The sequence below is a fragment of the Myotis lucifugus genome, unplaced genomic scaffold (assembly GCF_000147115.1).
Source record: "Myotis lucifugus unplaced genomic scaffold, Myoluc2.0 scaffold_179, whole genome shotgun sequence".
Lineage (NCBI taxonomy): Eukaryota > Metazoa > Chordata > Mammalia > Chiroptera > Vespertilionidae > Myotis > Myotis lucifugus.
Genome location: NW_005871227.1, coordinates 2,261,558 through 2,278,594, shown reverse-complemented (window position 1 = coordinate 2,278,594; position 17,037 = coordinate 2,261,558). Strand labels below are relative to the sequence as shown.

Below are 17,037 nucleotides of genomic sequence, written 5' to 3'. Positions count from 1 at the left end.
CACCCAGAGTCCTTGCTTATCTCAGCAAAGGCCCTGGCAAACAGTATGTCCCCAATAAATCCTGCTGAATAAATATATTCATCTACTTTTGTCCAATAATTTGTCAGCCCTTCAGAATAACAAGTTAATCGTATTGATTTTGAAAGTAAAAAAGTGATTCATCTGTGGAATGTCCTATTGGTTTCTAAATTCTCTCGTGCGTGTGTGTGTTTGATAAAATATTATAATGTGAAGAACTTCAACTTTTTTATGAGACACTATATGTTAGGAAAGTTTAGGGGCACAATTTAATGGCAACTATATTGATGTTTGAGATCTGATTCAGCAACTTCCAGCTGGCTGACCTTAGGCAAATTACATAGCATCATTAAATCTGTGTATGTCTACAAATTGAAATATATTACAGTGTGCACCTCATATGGATTTTGTGAGCATTAAATAAGCTATGCCAGCCCTGGCCAGGTAGTTCAGTTGGTTAGAGTGTCACCCTGAGAAGTCAAGGTTGCAGGTTCGATCTCTGGTCAGAGTAGGTACAGAAAGCAACCAATGAATGCACAAATAAGTGGAATGAAAAATTGCTGTTTCTCTCTTTCTCCCTTCTTTTCTCTCTCTAAAATCAAGAAATAAAAATTTTAAAAGAAATATGATTTGCCGTGGTATGCATCCAAGAACATACCCATGGGCGAAGAGCAGAAGGAAGAACCAAATAAAGTAAGAGAGAAGGCAGAAAGCAGCGTAGGTTTTGAAATGATCTCCTTCTGTGTTAGTCCCTTTTCCTGTCCTGGCCATTCGGGGACAGTGACTGACTCTTTCTGCACCTGAGTTTATCTGTTAAGGGGACACAGAGGTGATGTTAGTAGCCTTATCTCATGATTCAAGTGAAGGCTAAGGAAGATTTTTCATAACCTGAAAAGCACTAGGTAATTAGAAAGTCTTAATTCCCTTGGTCCTGACTATACATATTCAACTTGCCAACTCTTTCTTGATCCAGTAGAATATAGATGAATCCAAAGGACAAAAGTAGAAAACAACTTGGAGCCGTCTGTATGGCCATTTTAAATGATTTAAAATTAATTGCATAGGCTACATTTTTCATACTAGAAATATAAATTCTAATAACATGGTTTGTTTCTTCTACTGTTTCAAAAGCCCACTCCATAATTTGTATAGCGTTTGAGAGTACGTAAATTGTCCAAGGACTTACCCATAATCCTTCCCCACTTCCCCACCTCCTCAGCAAACTAACATAGTTTACTAAGTAAGTTTAGGGCCATGGCACCTAAGTATGAACTGTGTGATGATTTCATTTAAAGGGTCATTATTAATCCTGGCCCATGTGGCTCTGTTGGTTGAGTGTCATCCCGTTCACCAGAAGATTGCTGGTTCGATTCCCAGGGCACATGCCCGGGATGGTAGGCTAAATTACTATGCTCCACATATGATTGGAAGGAAAAGGACTATGATCTAGTTTCTAGCCCTAGTTGCAAGAGAAGTATATAACTTTAACAGCCAAACTGTGTTTCTGGAAAAATTTAGAAAGAAGAAAGGTCATCATGGTTGTTGGTTCTCTCATATTGTCCCAACTGCCAGCCTGGCCCTGCCAGCCACATTTATTCAGCAAAGACCATCTGTCAGAATCAGACACACCCCTTTTCAAAAAAGCAGACCTGTGTGGTCAGAAATGTCCTAAACATGCGCATCGGCCCATCCATCCAGGGCTAAAACCAATTAGTTTGGGCCTCATGAAAATCTCTCCCTGGACCCCAAATCCACTCCATGTGGCTCTTCTGTTTTCTCTCTCTCTCTCATGGCTTCTGATCCTGTGTGCTTTTTTAATTCTGTGCTCCTTTGAAAGTCTCGCACTTGCTATGTTTTCTGGGTCAAGGCTCCTGTCTTATGTTGTATCATTTGTAACGTGACTTTCTGTAATTCAGGATTTCTGTCTTACTCTCTACTTGTTGCTCGGCCCTATCATTCATGTCTCTTCCGTCCTGTCTCATCATCTCATTCTTTGTTTGTGTGTATTTGGGGTTGGGGGTGAGCATGTCTGTCTTTTATCTTTTTTAAATTTATTTCTATTGATTTCAGAGAGGAAGGGAGAGGGAGAGATAGATAGAAACATCAATGATGAGAGAGTATCATTGATAGGCTGCCTCCTTCAGGCACCACACTGGGGATCAAACCCACAACCCGGGCATGTGCCCTGACTAGGAATCGAACCATGACCTCCTGGTTCATAGGTGGACACTCGACCACTGAGCCATGCCTGCCAGGTTCTCAGTGTTTTTATCTGGACTCCCAGCTTCTTTCTGCTTTTTTCCTCTAACCTGTGGGTTGGAGGAGAAGCTGGGATCGTTGCAATGTTTTCCCCAAGGACTAGTCGGGATGTGGACGATGGTTTCAGCTGTAACCTTTATGGGAGAAGTCTAATGACAGGAAGAGCAGAAGAGAAAAGAGAAACAGTGGCTGTGATCAATAGGACCAGCCATTGCAAATGTCTAATGATTTCGGAAAACACCTCGCGAGGCTGATTATAAATGTTCCTGCAAAGGCAGGGACATAATCAGTGGATGAGTCCTGTCAAAACAACACTGCTCTGAGGGAGAAATAATAGGACACACACACACACACACACAGGCACACAAGAGCAAGACAAAAGGCAAGCTGCACTGAGACATTTATTTATACATTTATTTATACTTTCAGGTTCCCAGAAGCACATTAAAAAATATAAAAGCAAAGAAAACTCCACTCTAAATAGCCCTGCCACATCCCAAATCAAGGCTCCGAGTGGCTAGGGAGTCGGACTTGGTTTGAGGAGTTACAGGATTTAGTCATTTGTAATGGCCATGTTCGCTCCTTCACCAAATCACATTTCCTCGGAGAATCTGCTAAAGAAAAGGGGCTGGGAGTTATTCTCTGTGGCAAAGGGCATGACCAGGACTGTGCGGAGGAAGGTCACCATGATAAGAGCTAGGAAGGAAGAGAGGAAGCAGAGAGGCACGCATCCATTTGGAAAAGGGCTCTGGGAGATGGAAGAGGCACAGGGAAGTCACTGCAGGGAGCGGTGTGAGAGATCCACTCTCAAGCATCTGGGACGTTGTCCACCAGCTCAGCTCCCCCGTGTCCTGGGACCTGGCACTAAATCATCCAGCATTAACGTGCTTAGTTTGAGAAACTGGAGAGTGCAAGCTTTCTGCCTTCTTTACGTTCCTGTCTGTGTGTAGGGGGCTTCTGGTTCATTCCACTCAACTCGGCCACCCTCCTTGCTGCTGTTCTGGTGATTCTCCATTTAAGAGGAACCCACAACATCGCCCAGTTGTGGCCAAACCTTCTGGAACTAAGTTAAGGCCACCGCTCAGAGTAGTTAAGAATCCTACTCAACTCAGAGAAAAGCCAGAATCATCTCTCCCTACTCACCTAACCAGTGAGCATTTACTTTGGTCCAACGTGTCAATTTTCCTGTCTGCAAAATGGAGACAATACTCCGTAAATATGTTGAAAGCACAGAGCAAGGTGCCTGGAGTGCTCCATAAAAATATTCCCCTCGCCTTGGCCAGTTTTATCCAGGGGTTAGAGCGTCAGCCCACAGACCAAAGGGTGGCGGGTTCGATTCCCGGTCAAGGGCTTGTACCTCGGTTACAGGTTCACCAGCTCAGTTTCCACATGTCCAGGTTCCCCAGCCCCGGCAGGAAGCAACCAATCGATGTGTCTCTCTCACACAGATGTTTCTCTCTCTTTCTCTCTTCCCCCCCCCCCCCGCACCTTCTTCCCTTCCACTTTCTCTAGAAATCAATGGAAAAACTATCCTGGGGTGAGGATTTTAAAAAATTCTCCTCCTGCTGTCCCTTCTTCGGTAACATTTTTGTCTTACTTCATCATCATATTCATTTTAAATATCGACTCTAAAATGAGAGAGCACAGGAGACAGGTACTGTGCTAGGCCCTGTATTTAGAGACTACTCCACAAATGATCACTTCATCCATGGCACTGGCCCTGCTCAGGCCCAGACTGTGAGAGTCTCATCCCCCAGAGATGAAAGAGTCACCACAGGCAGACGCCTCGGAGACATTTTCCTTCTGTCAGAGGGACTACATCCGCCTCTGACTCTGAGGAGCATGCGAAGAAGTCACTGCAGTGGCCTCGCCATTAGACAGGCAGCTTGAGTAGATCTCACCCAGCCACAGACACTATAGTCAGATACCATACCCTGGGTCACTTCTGTGAGTCTTTTCTTTTCTTTGTTTTTTTTTTTTAAATATATTTTATTGATTTTTTACAGAGAGGAAAGGAGAGAGATAGAGAGTTAGATACATCGATGAGAGAGAAACATCGATCAGCTGCCTCCTGCACATCTCCCACTGGGGATGTGCCCGCAACCCAGGTACATGCCCTTGACCGGAATCGAACCCGGGACCTTTCAGTCCGCAGGCCGACGCTCTATCCACTGAGCCAAACCGGTTTCGGCAGTGAGTCTTTTCTTATCTGCAAGTTGGGGTGGCAGCCCAGCTCACTGAGCACCGCCCACATGGGGTTCCAAGGAGATGAGATGTGGCCATGGTTACTGGAACAGGCTCTGGGATCCCCACACCCAGGTTTGACCCCTGGCTTCACCTTTTATGCTTCACCATTTTCCTGTCATCTCTAATGCAAATAACTCTTCCCTCCAGGGACGCTCTCCTGATCTGGCCATGGGAATAACACTAATCAGAGGATTGCTAAGAGAATTGAACAAGCAAACTTGATAAGGTATCCACTCTATAGTAAACATGTAATGGATCTAATCAGTTTATTGTGGTTACTTAAGATCTCCTTTCTCCCCGCCCCCCATCACTTTAATGTCCCTGGAAAATGCCATCAATTTCATGGTCTTCACCCTACATTCAAGGCAATAAAGATCTATGCCACGCAAGTGGGCTTTTTAGGATTAAAGAGAAACAAATATATGCAGCTCGTGTTTTATTCCCTGCTGTGTCCCCCCAGTATTTCTCAGCCCTCTGATCAGGCTCATCTGGATTCCGCTATTGTCTCCTGCAGAAGCCCAGTGACATTTTAAAATATATATATTTTTTTTTATTGATTTCAGAGAGGAAGGGAGAGGGAGATAGAGATAGGAACATCAATGATGAGAGAATCATTGATTGGCTGCCTCCTGCATGCCCCATTTTGACCAGAATCAAACCCGGGACCCTTCAGTCCGCAGGCTGACACTCTACCCACTGAGCCAAACCAGCTAGGGCCTCAGTGACATTTGATACTTTGCAAATTTCAGAGCATCCCTGCCCTTTGTGGTAAATGCATGCAGGAGAAAAAGAAAAAAAAAGGGAGTTCATGGATCTGAGCAGGGAACAGTTCCTGTGAGCTGACATGCCTCCACCATCCTCTGCAATAGATGGGAGTTCCCTCTGCAAATTGATGTCACAGCCTGTGGTGCCCTACACCTGCCACACGGGGTTCAAATGAGATAAGCAGCTTGGCATCTACCAAAAACCTTGCCCGGGGCTCTTCCAAACACCAGGGCCCATGACCCCTTCCTTTGAGTGGTTTTCAAAACACACTCAGCCTGGATCCAGAGAGCAAAAAGCATGATTCAAGCTCTCCTGGAATTCACTGGCGACAGATTGATTTCTTCAAAAATGTACGTGTTTATTTCAATGCTTTACTACGCACAGGAGACATTTCTAAAATGCAGCTTCTGATTCCCTAAATCGGGGACACGGGGAGTGAACGAAATTCTGCATTTCTAACTATTCTTGCCAGCTGCTGCTGCTGCTGGCGTGCAGACCCTCATTTTGAATAATACCCAGAGTGCACTGTACTTCTCCTCCCAGAGTAACATCGACACGTTCTGAAAAGTGAGGTGAGGAAGCCAGTGCTGATGAGAAAAGATATCACATCTTTACTGAAGATCTGGATCTTTGAATGTTGACAAGACGTCTGCACTGTATTCAAAATACATATAGATTTAGCTGGAAACAGGAGGCTACATGACCACATGATGCCAAAGTGTGTGGGTGTGTAGGTATGTATGGGGGTGTATTTAAGTAAAATGGAGCTCTAGCGGGTTTGGCTCAGTGGATAGAGTGTCAGCCTGTGGACTGAAGGGTCCTGGGTTCCATTCCGGTCAAGGGCACATGCCCAGGTTGCGGGCTTGATCCCTGGTAGGCAGCGTGCAGGAGGCAACCGATCAATGATTCTCTCATCATTGATGTTTCTCTCTCTCTCTTCCTCTCTGAAATCAATAAAAATATATTAAAAAATAAGTGCAACAGAAATGATATGTATAGATAAAAAATGCTGACATGTAAAAGAAATGACTGTTTTGAAAACATGCATAGCCCGGCCAATACTGTAACACTTTTATCTTTCTGAAATAACATAATTCCATAAATAACTTTTCTAGGTTATTCTCATGTATTGAAAGGTTACAGGCAACATGCAGGATAATGAGATTAAAGTTTCCAGGCAAAAAATAAAATCTCCACTTCTGGTTACTACATGGCCAACCCCATGATGATGAAAGTTGTTTAACATGCCTTTAGCGGTACAGCAGGGCTGTGGCCATTCTTTCTCTCTTCAATCTCATAGAAATGATGAAATGTTCCAGCACTTTAATTTATTAATTGATGGGGTTGGCCTTCCAACTGCATATTACAGGTGTAGTTTTAAAAAAAAAGATTCTATTTGCCAAATGAGTTTCACATTACATCATTAAATAATGGACCCCATGAATTTGCCATGTAGATGGCATTGATTTTTAAGAAAATTGAACAATATGCCACTTTCATTTATTTTACTCTCATCTTATAATGTTTTTGAATGAAATTATAGCCTATTCTAAAAAATAAATGGCAAAAAAATGATAAAGAGAAAAGACCTGCTAATCTAATCACATATATTGGAAAAAAGTTTTAATAGATTCATACATTTTCTTACAGGTTCCCCTTTATTGATTTGTGGTACAGTTATTAATATGAATCGATATCAGGAATTAACTCCTTATTTTGTTTTTAATGTGGGTTAAGTGAATATCATTTATTCATTAGATATAATTACACCTTTGGGGGTTTTTTTATGATCTTTGTTATTTTCAATTGGGGATATTTTTACACCAAAATCAGTATGTAGTGGTTATGAATATAATTAGGATTCTGCTTACATTAATTTTTAAGAATCAAGATATTTGGCACTACATGTGTGAGGGGGTAATTAAAAAATAGCAGAATAGTGAAAATTGTTGAATAATGACGATCCTGGTGAGGGGTACATGGAGGTTCATTATTTCTGTAAATATTTGAACATATATATTTTTCATGCATACATACATATCTTAATAGATATGTGCCAGGTACCTGGTTCATATCTTTCTTGCATTTTTAAATCATATCTATATACATTTTATAATTTGCTTCTGATATTGACTCAGTTGCCATCTGAATTATAATTATCATAAATCTTAATAATTTGTAATGATTCACATTAATCTGCCACGTGACATCGCAATGCAAGTCTTTCAAGATGGGCAGCACTGGCTTGCCCAGTTCTTCCCTGTGAGCTTCGGCTTCCAATTTGTGACAGGAATCAGTTCTCTATTTCCTTTTGCCTTCCTACTGACTACCTTATTGCCATTGATTCCTAAAATAAGGTTACATAATCCCCCAGAAACACAGGACTCTCATTTGGCTTCAGGTTAGAAAAACATCTGCCTCCAGGAGATGACCCTAAGAGACCTGGCAAAAAAAATGCAAGGCTCTTCTTCCGAGAAGTCTGCATGGATTTAGTTCTCAGGGCATCTACAGAGGTAAGCGCGGGTTATCTACACTCTCACCTGGTCGATGGTAGGGAATGAGGTGAACAGGGTGAGGGTCTGGGCTCCAGAAAGACCTGATTAGGCAATGACCGGGGATGTACTTACGTAGAAACTCAGCTAATAGACTGAGTGTGTGCCTGCACACATGTGTGCGTGCGTGTGTGTGTGTGTATTTCTGCTGACTTACAAAACTAATATTATTCCATTTATTTATATCAGCATCAAAAGATTTCCAGCAGCTCTGGGATGCCTGCTGTTTTGAAGTGGGGACGCCGGCAAGAGGCAGACAACCCCAGTTGCCGGGCCAGATTGAGACACACGATGCTGACTTGCATTCCTGCCAAACTGTTGGTGCACAAGGCTCCATCGGAGCAGGCGGAAGCCTCTCGGACCTGACAGTGAATTGTTCTCGCATGGCCGGAGGTCCAATTTGGCTGTGGCTGCGTCGCCCAGTGCTCTTCACATGCAAACGGCCAGCAAAAATAATGGCATGTCAAGTGCAATTTTCTTGCCGGCTGCTGACACCGTAAACGGTAATAGAGTGTAATTATGTGGCACCCCGTGTCCTTCATACTAAGCACCACCCAGACGATTTCCAAGTTACAGGCAAGCGGGGAGGTTAGAAGGTCAAATTTAAAGAGAGAAAATGAGTCAGTGCCTTGGAGGGAGAGGATTATAAATAGATGTGGCATCACCAGCGAGAAAGTACTATCCAAATAAGGAACTGCTCAGGCCCAGGTAGGAGGGAAGACGAGGGGAACGGAGCAGAGGAGTTTATGTAAGAGAGAGAGAGAGAGAGAGAGAGAGAGAGAGAGAGAGAGTGGATTTGTGACAGATCTCTGACCACCTGGACAGCGAACCAGTTTTCCCCACATCCAGCAGTCAGGGGAGCTGAGGATCACACAACTACAGAGTGAGAGATAAGGAACCCGGACGGAAAATTGAGAGATGTTACACACGTTTTTTAATATGGCTTGCCCCTCCCCCATTCCATAGGGATTTGTGTCTTCAATATAGTTCGGTAACTCACTATAGTAGTAGTAAGTGAAGACGTGTGGCCAAGAGAAGCCATGTGACTTTCTCTTTTGGCCACTTTGTAGCAGAGACAGAAGAATCCAGATCTCCAGGGGAGCCTTGCCTAGCTTCCCGCTGTCACTCAAAAGATCCCACCCCTAGTTCTCTGTCTTCAGGTTACCCGAGCCTCCGTCCGCGTCCACTGCTCTTCTAGCCTCTGCACATGGGATTTCCTCCGTTGGGAACTCTCTCTTTTCCTCCCTGCATCCTGGTTCACCTGGTGATGGCTTCTCAGGGCACAGGTATTGCCTTAGGGGAGAGTCCACCACCGCACAGGACAGCTTCCTCCGTATATGTGCACCCAGAGAACCACGTTCCTTCATTTCAGAGGACTTATCTCTGTTTTCACCTGATTTTTTTTCATTCTTCTTAAAATATGTTTTTATTGATTTCAGGGAGGAAGGGAGAGGGAGTGAGATATAGAAAACATCGATTGGCTGCCCCCTGCACACCCCCACTGGGGATGGAGCCCCAACCCGAGAATCGAACCGGCGACCTCCTGGTGCATGGGATGATGCTCAACCACTGAGCCACACCAGCCAGACTCGTGATTATGTTTTTAATATCGGTCTCCCCCTTGTAGCTCATTAGTTCCAAGACTGAGGGCATGCATTTATTTGCTCAGACCTACAAATCCATAGGTAATATTGCTTAGCAAACAGTAGGTGCTCAATAAATATCTGTGGAATGACTTGATGCTGATACCATAAACAGTAATAGAGTGTAATTATGTGGCATCCCGTGTCCTGGTGAGAATTCTCAGATGGCATCAAGCTGTCCCTATTAAAGAGTCCATGCACATTGTATCACAATGACACTATTTTTGGTCTTGGTTGCAAGATTTAGAAGAAACCACATGGGTTTTCTCTCTCTGTCTTCGCTAAGAGCCGAACAAATAGGCACATAGGGTGAAGGGTCCCGTGCACCATCTTCTCTGCCAGTGTTGGCAGAGACAGTCAATGCTGGAGGTCTGGGGCCACATGGAATGCTAAGCATTGACGTGTTTGTGAACAGGCTCTGAACCACCTTGTTCTAGAGACCTGGAGGCAGGAATGGAGTCTGTTTGGCTGGCATTCGTTTTGCAGAAATTTAGAAAGAAGACTCCTGGTGCACTGTGGGCCGTAAGCACAAGCATAAGTTTGCAGCTGGATTAGAAACTCACAGAATCCCCATCTTGCACTGCTTCCTGCCGTTAAGGGGAGGCCTCCACAGAGAGGAGCCTGCAGCCTCCACACAGAGTTGTTTTAATATTTTTTAAAAACATATCCCTATTGATTTCAGAGGAAGGAAGAGGGAGAGAGAGATAAAAACATCAATGATGAGAGAGACTCATTGATGGGCTGCCTCCTGCACTTTCCCCCGCTGTGGATCGAGCCCACAACCTGGGCATGTGCCCTGACAGGGAATTGAACCGTGGCCTCCTGGTGACCTCCTGGTGACCTCCTGGTTCATAGGTTGACGCTCAACCACTGAGCCATGCCGGCCAGGCCAGAGAGTTGTTTTAATAACTTCACTTGTCCACCATCACTGACTCAAAGAACGTCTTTTATGTTCAATACATAGAAACAATGCTTGAGCTACCCAGCTGGTCTATAAAATACCATGATGAAAGGGAGAGCAGGGAAGCAATGCATTGGCCTCTTTATTGAAAAATGCTGTTTGTACTAAATCTGGCAGAATTAATATTACGTTTGTAAATTCCTCCATTACTTAGGTGAATTATTAATTCATTTGTTCATGCAAAATATTTACTGAGCACTTCCCGTATGCAGTCTGTCGTCTAAGACCTGGGGATATACAGTGAAGAAGAAAGGAAACCAAAAATAATTGTTCTCTGTAGAATTTGCATTCTAGTAAAAGACAAGTCATAAATGAGATAAAGAATAGAGTATGTGAGATAATGTAATCTTGAAGGACAAAAAGCATAGTCCAAGGACATGAAATATTAGAGATGGGACAGTTATAGTTCAGACAGAATGGGACAGGGAAGGCTCTTTTGAATATGGTTTTCAGCTTCTTTTTTCTCCTTTATTTTATTTATTTTTGCTTTATTGTTTTCATTTTCAAATAAATTTTTTATTGTTGATAATACTACAGATATTTCCCATTCCCTCCTCCTCCCAGCCCCTATCCATCCACCCCCAGGTCTTCACCACCCTATTGCCCATACCCATGGTCTATGCATAATCCTATATAATAAAAGGCTAATATGCAAATTGGCCAAACAGTGGATCGACAAGTCACTATGACACACACTGACCACCAGGTGGCAGATGCTCAATGCAGGAGCTGCCCCCTGGTGGTCAGTGCGCTCCCAATGGGAGAGTGCTGCTCAGCCAGAAGCCGGGCTCACGGCTGGAGATTGCAGCAGTGGTGGCGGAAGCCTCTCCCGCCTCCACAGCAGCACTAAGGATGTCTGACTGCCGGCTTAGGCCCGGGGAATGGACCTAAGCCGGCAGTCAGACATCCCCCAAGGGCTCCAAGATTGCGAGAGGGCACAGGCAGGGCTGAGGGACCCGTCCAAGTGCATGTATTTCATGTACCGGGCCTCTAGTAAGTAGTTCTTTGGTTTATCTCTTCTCCTTCCCTCAACCCCACATTGAGGTATGTCAGTCTGTTACATGCCTCCCTGCTTCGGGTCTTATTTTGTTGGTCAATTCATTTTGTTCATTAGATTCCAATTAAAAAAATGGCTGAAGACCTGAATAGACATTTCTCCAAAGAGGACATACAAATGTCCTGGAGACACATGAAAAAATGCCCAAAGTCACTATTCTTCAGAAAAATGCAAATTAAAATCACAATGAGATATCACATCACACCTGTCAGAAAGGCCATCATCAAAAAATCAACAAAGAACAAGTGCTGGTGAGGATGTGGAGAAAAGGGAACATTAATTCACTGCTGGTGGGAATGCAGATTGGTGCAACCACTATGGAAAACAATATGGAGTTTCCTCAAAAATTAAAAATGGAACTTTCATTGGACACAGTGATCCCACTTCTTGGAATATATCCTAACAACCCCAATACACCAATCCGAAAGAATATATGTACCGCTATGTTCATAGCAGCATTATTTACAACTAGAGGCCCAGTGCATGACTTCGTGCACAGGTGGGGTCCCTCGGCCTAGCTGGTGATCTGGGCTGATCAGGACTGAGGGAGGTTGGCTGGGGGGAGGGGCTGTGGGAGGTTGGCCAGCAGGGATAGGGGCCATGGGAGGTTGGCTGTGGGAGCGCACTGACCACTGGGGGGCAGCTCCTGTGTTAAGCATCTGCCCCCTGATGGTCAGTGCGCATCATAACGACTGGTCGACCGGTTGTTCGGTTGCTTAGGCATATATAGCTAAGATTTGGATATAGCCCGAGTGCCATCAGTAGAAGAATGGATAAGAAAGCTGTCAGGCATTTACACTATAGAATACTATGCAGCTATAAAAAAAGAGGGACCTCTTATGCTTTGGCACCACATGGATAGGCCTGAAAAATATTATGCTCAGTGAAACAAGCCAAACTGAGAAAGACAAATATCACATGATCTCACTTATTTGTGGAATCAACTTCATTTTAATTCAACAGGAAATATATGGGCTTACATTGCTTCTGACGCAGGGGATCCTCAGTAGTCCTACCCTGTCCCTGTGACATTGCATAAACCTTTCTGTACAACTAGGGCACCTAACTTCCCACTCCACCCCACCCCACCAGGCTAACTGGTGTCACCCTTCAGTACACACCTAAAAATCCCTTCACCTAAGTCACCTAAAAGGGCTCTTATTTGGGCTCCCAGAGTCCTAGCGCTGTCATTGTCAGTTTGTCCACCACTCCAACCACACACACACACGCACACACACACACTTGTATAATTAATACAATCATTAATTACTTGTAGGCACTATGCATACATTCTTTTATTTATTCTTATATACTCTTATTTATCCAGTTTGGATAACTCTTTTTTTAAAATATATTTTTATTGATCTCAGAAAGGAAGGGAGAGGGAGAAACATCAATGATGAAAGAGAATCACTGATCAGCTGCCTCCTACACGTCCCCTACTGGGGATGGAGCCCGCAACCTGGGCATGTGCCCTTGACTGAAATGGAACCTGGGACTCTTCAGTCCGCAGGCCAACACTCTATCCACTGAGCCAAACCGGCTAGGGCCAAGTTGGATAACTCTTGAAGAGTTTTAGTAATTTTCCCTAAAGTTAAGAGCCAGAAAGTGCCCAAGCCAATTTTCAAATCTCTGGAGAGTGCATCTCTAAGGCCTATCTCTGCATCCAGCTGCCTTCTGATACAGTAAACGTAGACAATGGTGGTGTAAGGCAAGCATGTCAAGCTCAAAGTCTAACACGGGCCAAATAAACGAGGCATGCAGCCCATGGGCCGTGAGTTTGACATGCCTGGTGTAAGGGGATAGGTGGAGAATCAATCACTCCAACACTGCTCTGCCCTTGAGCTTGAACTCCGTCAGCCAGGCCCAAGGCCCTCACCATGGTGACTGGCAGGAGGGTCTTTCAAAGAGCAGGTGTGCTGAGGAGTAACGAAGGCTCCTCAGCCAGCTCCTGGGGAGAGGGTCGGCGATGCAGTGGTTTGGGGTGGGATGTGGAAGAGTGCGCACAGAGATAAAACGCCACAAAGCCCCAGTGGGCATCCTGACAGGGATCATCCCCACACTCAGTCTGCCTTGTAATCAGGAGCGGTCCCCTGATGTGTATTTTTGGCTTTTCTACAATCCCAGATCCTTAAAGGCTAAACTGGAATAATTCAGGAGCAATTCCCCTTAAAGGAGAACTAGGTATGATTGGCAATGTTTGTGGAAACATTCTTCAGAAAACAGATTTAACTCTGAATTTGCAATTGTTTGGGAAGTGGCCGGGGAAGGGAGCAGGACAAGTTAATTAATAAAAACAGTCATCAAGACGCAGGAGCATGTCAGCTCTTTCAAAGTCCTGGGGGTTCGTTAGCCACATTTCTGTCACTCAAAGAAACATGAATTTCTTGAGTGTTACTGAGTCACAAAGGTGCCGAATGCCTCTATTACTTTATTTCAAGAAAGGAGGTGGGATTAGTCATCAGATTCTATGAGTCTGAAACAAAATCCAATATAATTACTTTTTCTATTCAGACCAAAGTGGAAAGTTCTCTCGGCAGGGCATGTTTGTTTATTTATATTATACAAGATGCCATCAGTGTGATACACCTCCATAGAGTTAACTATTAGAAACAGGCAGGCGATATCTATCAATGATGCAGGTATGAAATTACCCAGAATTTCACATGGTACGAAACGACTTGCTGTGCAGCTGGCTAAAGCAGTTCTAAATAACCCGAGAGTAAGAATGTAAGGACTCTGCATCTATGTTTAATTTGTTATTATTTTGAGAGAGAGAGGAAGGGAGAGGGAGAAAGAAACATCGATGTGAGAGTGAAACATCAATCCGCTGCCTCCTGCACGCCCTCCTACTGGGGATGGAGCCAGCAACCCAGGCATGTGCCCTGACTGGGAATGGAACAGGCAACCTTTAGGTGCATGGACGGTGCCCAATCGACTGAGCCACACAGGCCAGGGCTATGCTCAATAACTCAAGTTCAAATTACAGTTTAAACACGTGGCAGCTTGTTACTAAGGTATAACAGAATAGGGTGGGTAAAATCATGGCCCTGGGGATCTCCAACCGGATTCAAACTCAGATCACTCACTAGCTCTGTGATCTTCGATTGCTTTATTAATCCATCTAGGTCTTAGGTCCTGCACTTACACAAAATAAACCCAAACCTGGTTCTGGTCAAGAAGCCCATATTCAAAACCCACTGGGAAGAAGTGTTTCAGAACTCAGAATTGTTCACATTTAGAAGCAAGTTAAGATGTAAAAACTGTACAGTAAGTAACACCCTCAGCAGGGTCTGGGACGCACCCTGTTATCAAACACATTAACATTTCTACTGGGAAATGCATGAACAGGCACAGTAATGGGATGCATTATGACTCTAAACAGCTCCCAGCCAATTCTACAACCTGAGTTTATACCAAGCATGCAAAAACAAAGTCTTTTAGAGATTTTGCCTTATGGACTTATGAAAGAAAGGTATACACCTGTACACATACACATAGAGCGAGGGGGAAGGAATTACTGTTAGAATAGCATTATGCCCACAGAGTGCTTTTCTAAGAGCACTCAACACTGGTATAGAAAACACCCAATACTGGCCAGAAGGTGAGGTCCTGGAAGGCAGGGATCACTGCTTTGCTCATTGATTTCCTTGCCCCCCCCCCCGCCCCCCTTGCTCATTGATTTCCTCGCCCCCGCCCTTGGATATGCCTAAAAGAGCGCTGGCCACATAGAGAGGGCTCAGTAAATAGTCTTTGGATGATTCGAAGCTCCTCATCCAGGCTTCCTCTGTCCAGGTGGAACTATAGGAAATGAGACAACAATCCCTGGAGAGGCTCGCTTCGCTTTGCCAGGCAGAAGCAGGAAAGCCAGCAGAAGTTTCCAGAGGAAGAGAGAGTTAACTTTACGTTTCAAAGATTCAAAGATCCACCTTTACTTCCCTTCCTGTTTTTTTTTCCTTTCAAACCTTGCATTTGGGAAACAAGTAACATTGGCATGATTCACTTCCGAATCTGACTTATCAGGGAAGTCAGCCATTGTCAGGCTCATAACTGGAATTCCACCTACGATGGTGTGTGTGTCAAAATTAACAGGAGCTTATGAACGGTTCTGAGGAATAAACATGGTTAGTCTTCAGCAACCCCGGTGTGACCATGGAGAGCAGGCATCCCTGATCCGCACAAGAAACACTTGTCTAACCTGCCAACAACAGCACAAATGTATACCCCGTCTAACACATGCAGGCAGCACGCCACAATATTCCAATTTTGCTTCTATAGATTTCATCCCATCTGACGATGGATGAACCAGGTTCTATTGCCAAGTTTACTGAATCACAGTACGTACGGAGCACCGTTCAGCATCCATGTGGGGAGTTTCCTTTCTGAATCCTAGGTTAATGATTGACACAAATAACAAACAAAAGGAGAAAACTCTACCTGAAATTGGAGAAACATGGCCTCAAAATAAAATGAAACAAACAAAAAAACCCCCAACATTTTAGGAATCAAGGCGACATACATTCAAACTGAGCAAGACAGGCACTGGAAGTTAGAGGTTTGCCGTACAGACACCTTGTATGAAACAAGAAAGACAATCTTATGTGTGTGTGTATTACACAAGGGCTATTGTATCTATGGTGGGATGGAAGGCGTGGGAGAGAACTTTCCCCAGAAGAGCAGCTTGTCTACATTTCTAACTGTTGCCAGGAGATCATCCATATTCCCAAAGAAACCAGGACGTGAACTAACTAACCATCGGCAGAAAGTACTCACAGTGAAGTGTGTCAGCAACCGTGACACGTCTGCCCTTAAGATCTAAAGACAAGGAACCGACCGTGAACTTGGGAATCTTAAAAAACAAAGCTTACCCGGCCAACAAGAATCGGTTCCGGTCCAGAAAACTCCTCCAGGACAAACATTTGATTCCAAACCCAGCCTCGTTTGGAGCGGTTCAAGATCCGCTGTTCCTCACTCAGCCTGTTTAGTTCCACACGGGATCCACTCGTCAGAACTTGAGACGGAGTCGTCGGAGCCGTGTCCACGCAGGCGGGGAGAGTAATCCATAATATTATTAATGGAGTCCAGAGATCCAAGAGCGCTTCCGAGAGCCGTTCTGGCATGGTCCCACCGGTTAAGCAGATGAGCACGAAAATGAGACAATTACTCGTTTCGCCTCCGGTCCGCAGCCATCCAATTCATCATGCAGGGCGGAGCGTTTACTCACGGGGCCGCCACGTGTTCACAGCACAGCAGGCAGACACCATCTAAACAGGGTTTCTAAGACCAACATCCATTGGCTTGCCTTTTCATTGAAATTTCCTGCAAAAAGCAAAAAGGGAGGAAGAGAGAGACAAGTCCACTGAGACAGGTTTTCCAAAGAAATTACTGTTTTCAAACAGAATCAGATGAATGAGCCACACCAGGCATTTCCTAAAACTCTCAAGTTAAGAAAGTCGATCTGAGGAATGGAAGCAAGTGGGCTAACAGGTCCTTTTGTTTTTCTAAACTTTATTTCGTTTTAGTGTTCATATTTTC

General features: G+C 44.3%; 1 protein-coding gene across 1 annotated transcript in view; it reads right to left on the bottom strand.

Annotated features, from left to right (window-relative positions):
* Window positions 1–16,734, bottom strand: part of CDH8 (cadherin 8) — a 289,616-nt gene extending 272,882 nt beyond the window's left edge. Inside the window, exon 1 of the mRNA XM_023760322.1 lies at window positions 16,371–16,734. Coding sequence (XP_023616090.1) covers window positions 16,371–16,622 — 252 coding nt within the window. The 5' untranslated portion in view covers window positions 16,623–16,734. The remainder of the gene's footprint in view (window positions 1–16,370) is intronic.
* Between the last annotated feature and the right edge of the window lie 303 nt (window positions 16,735–17,037).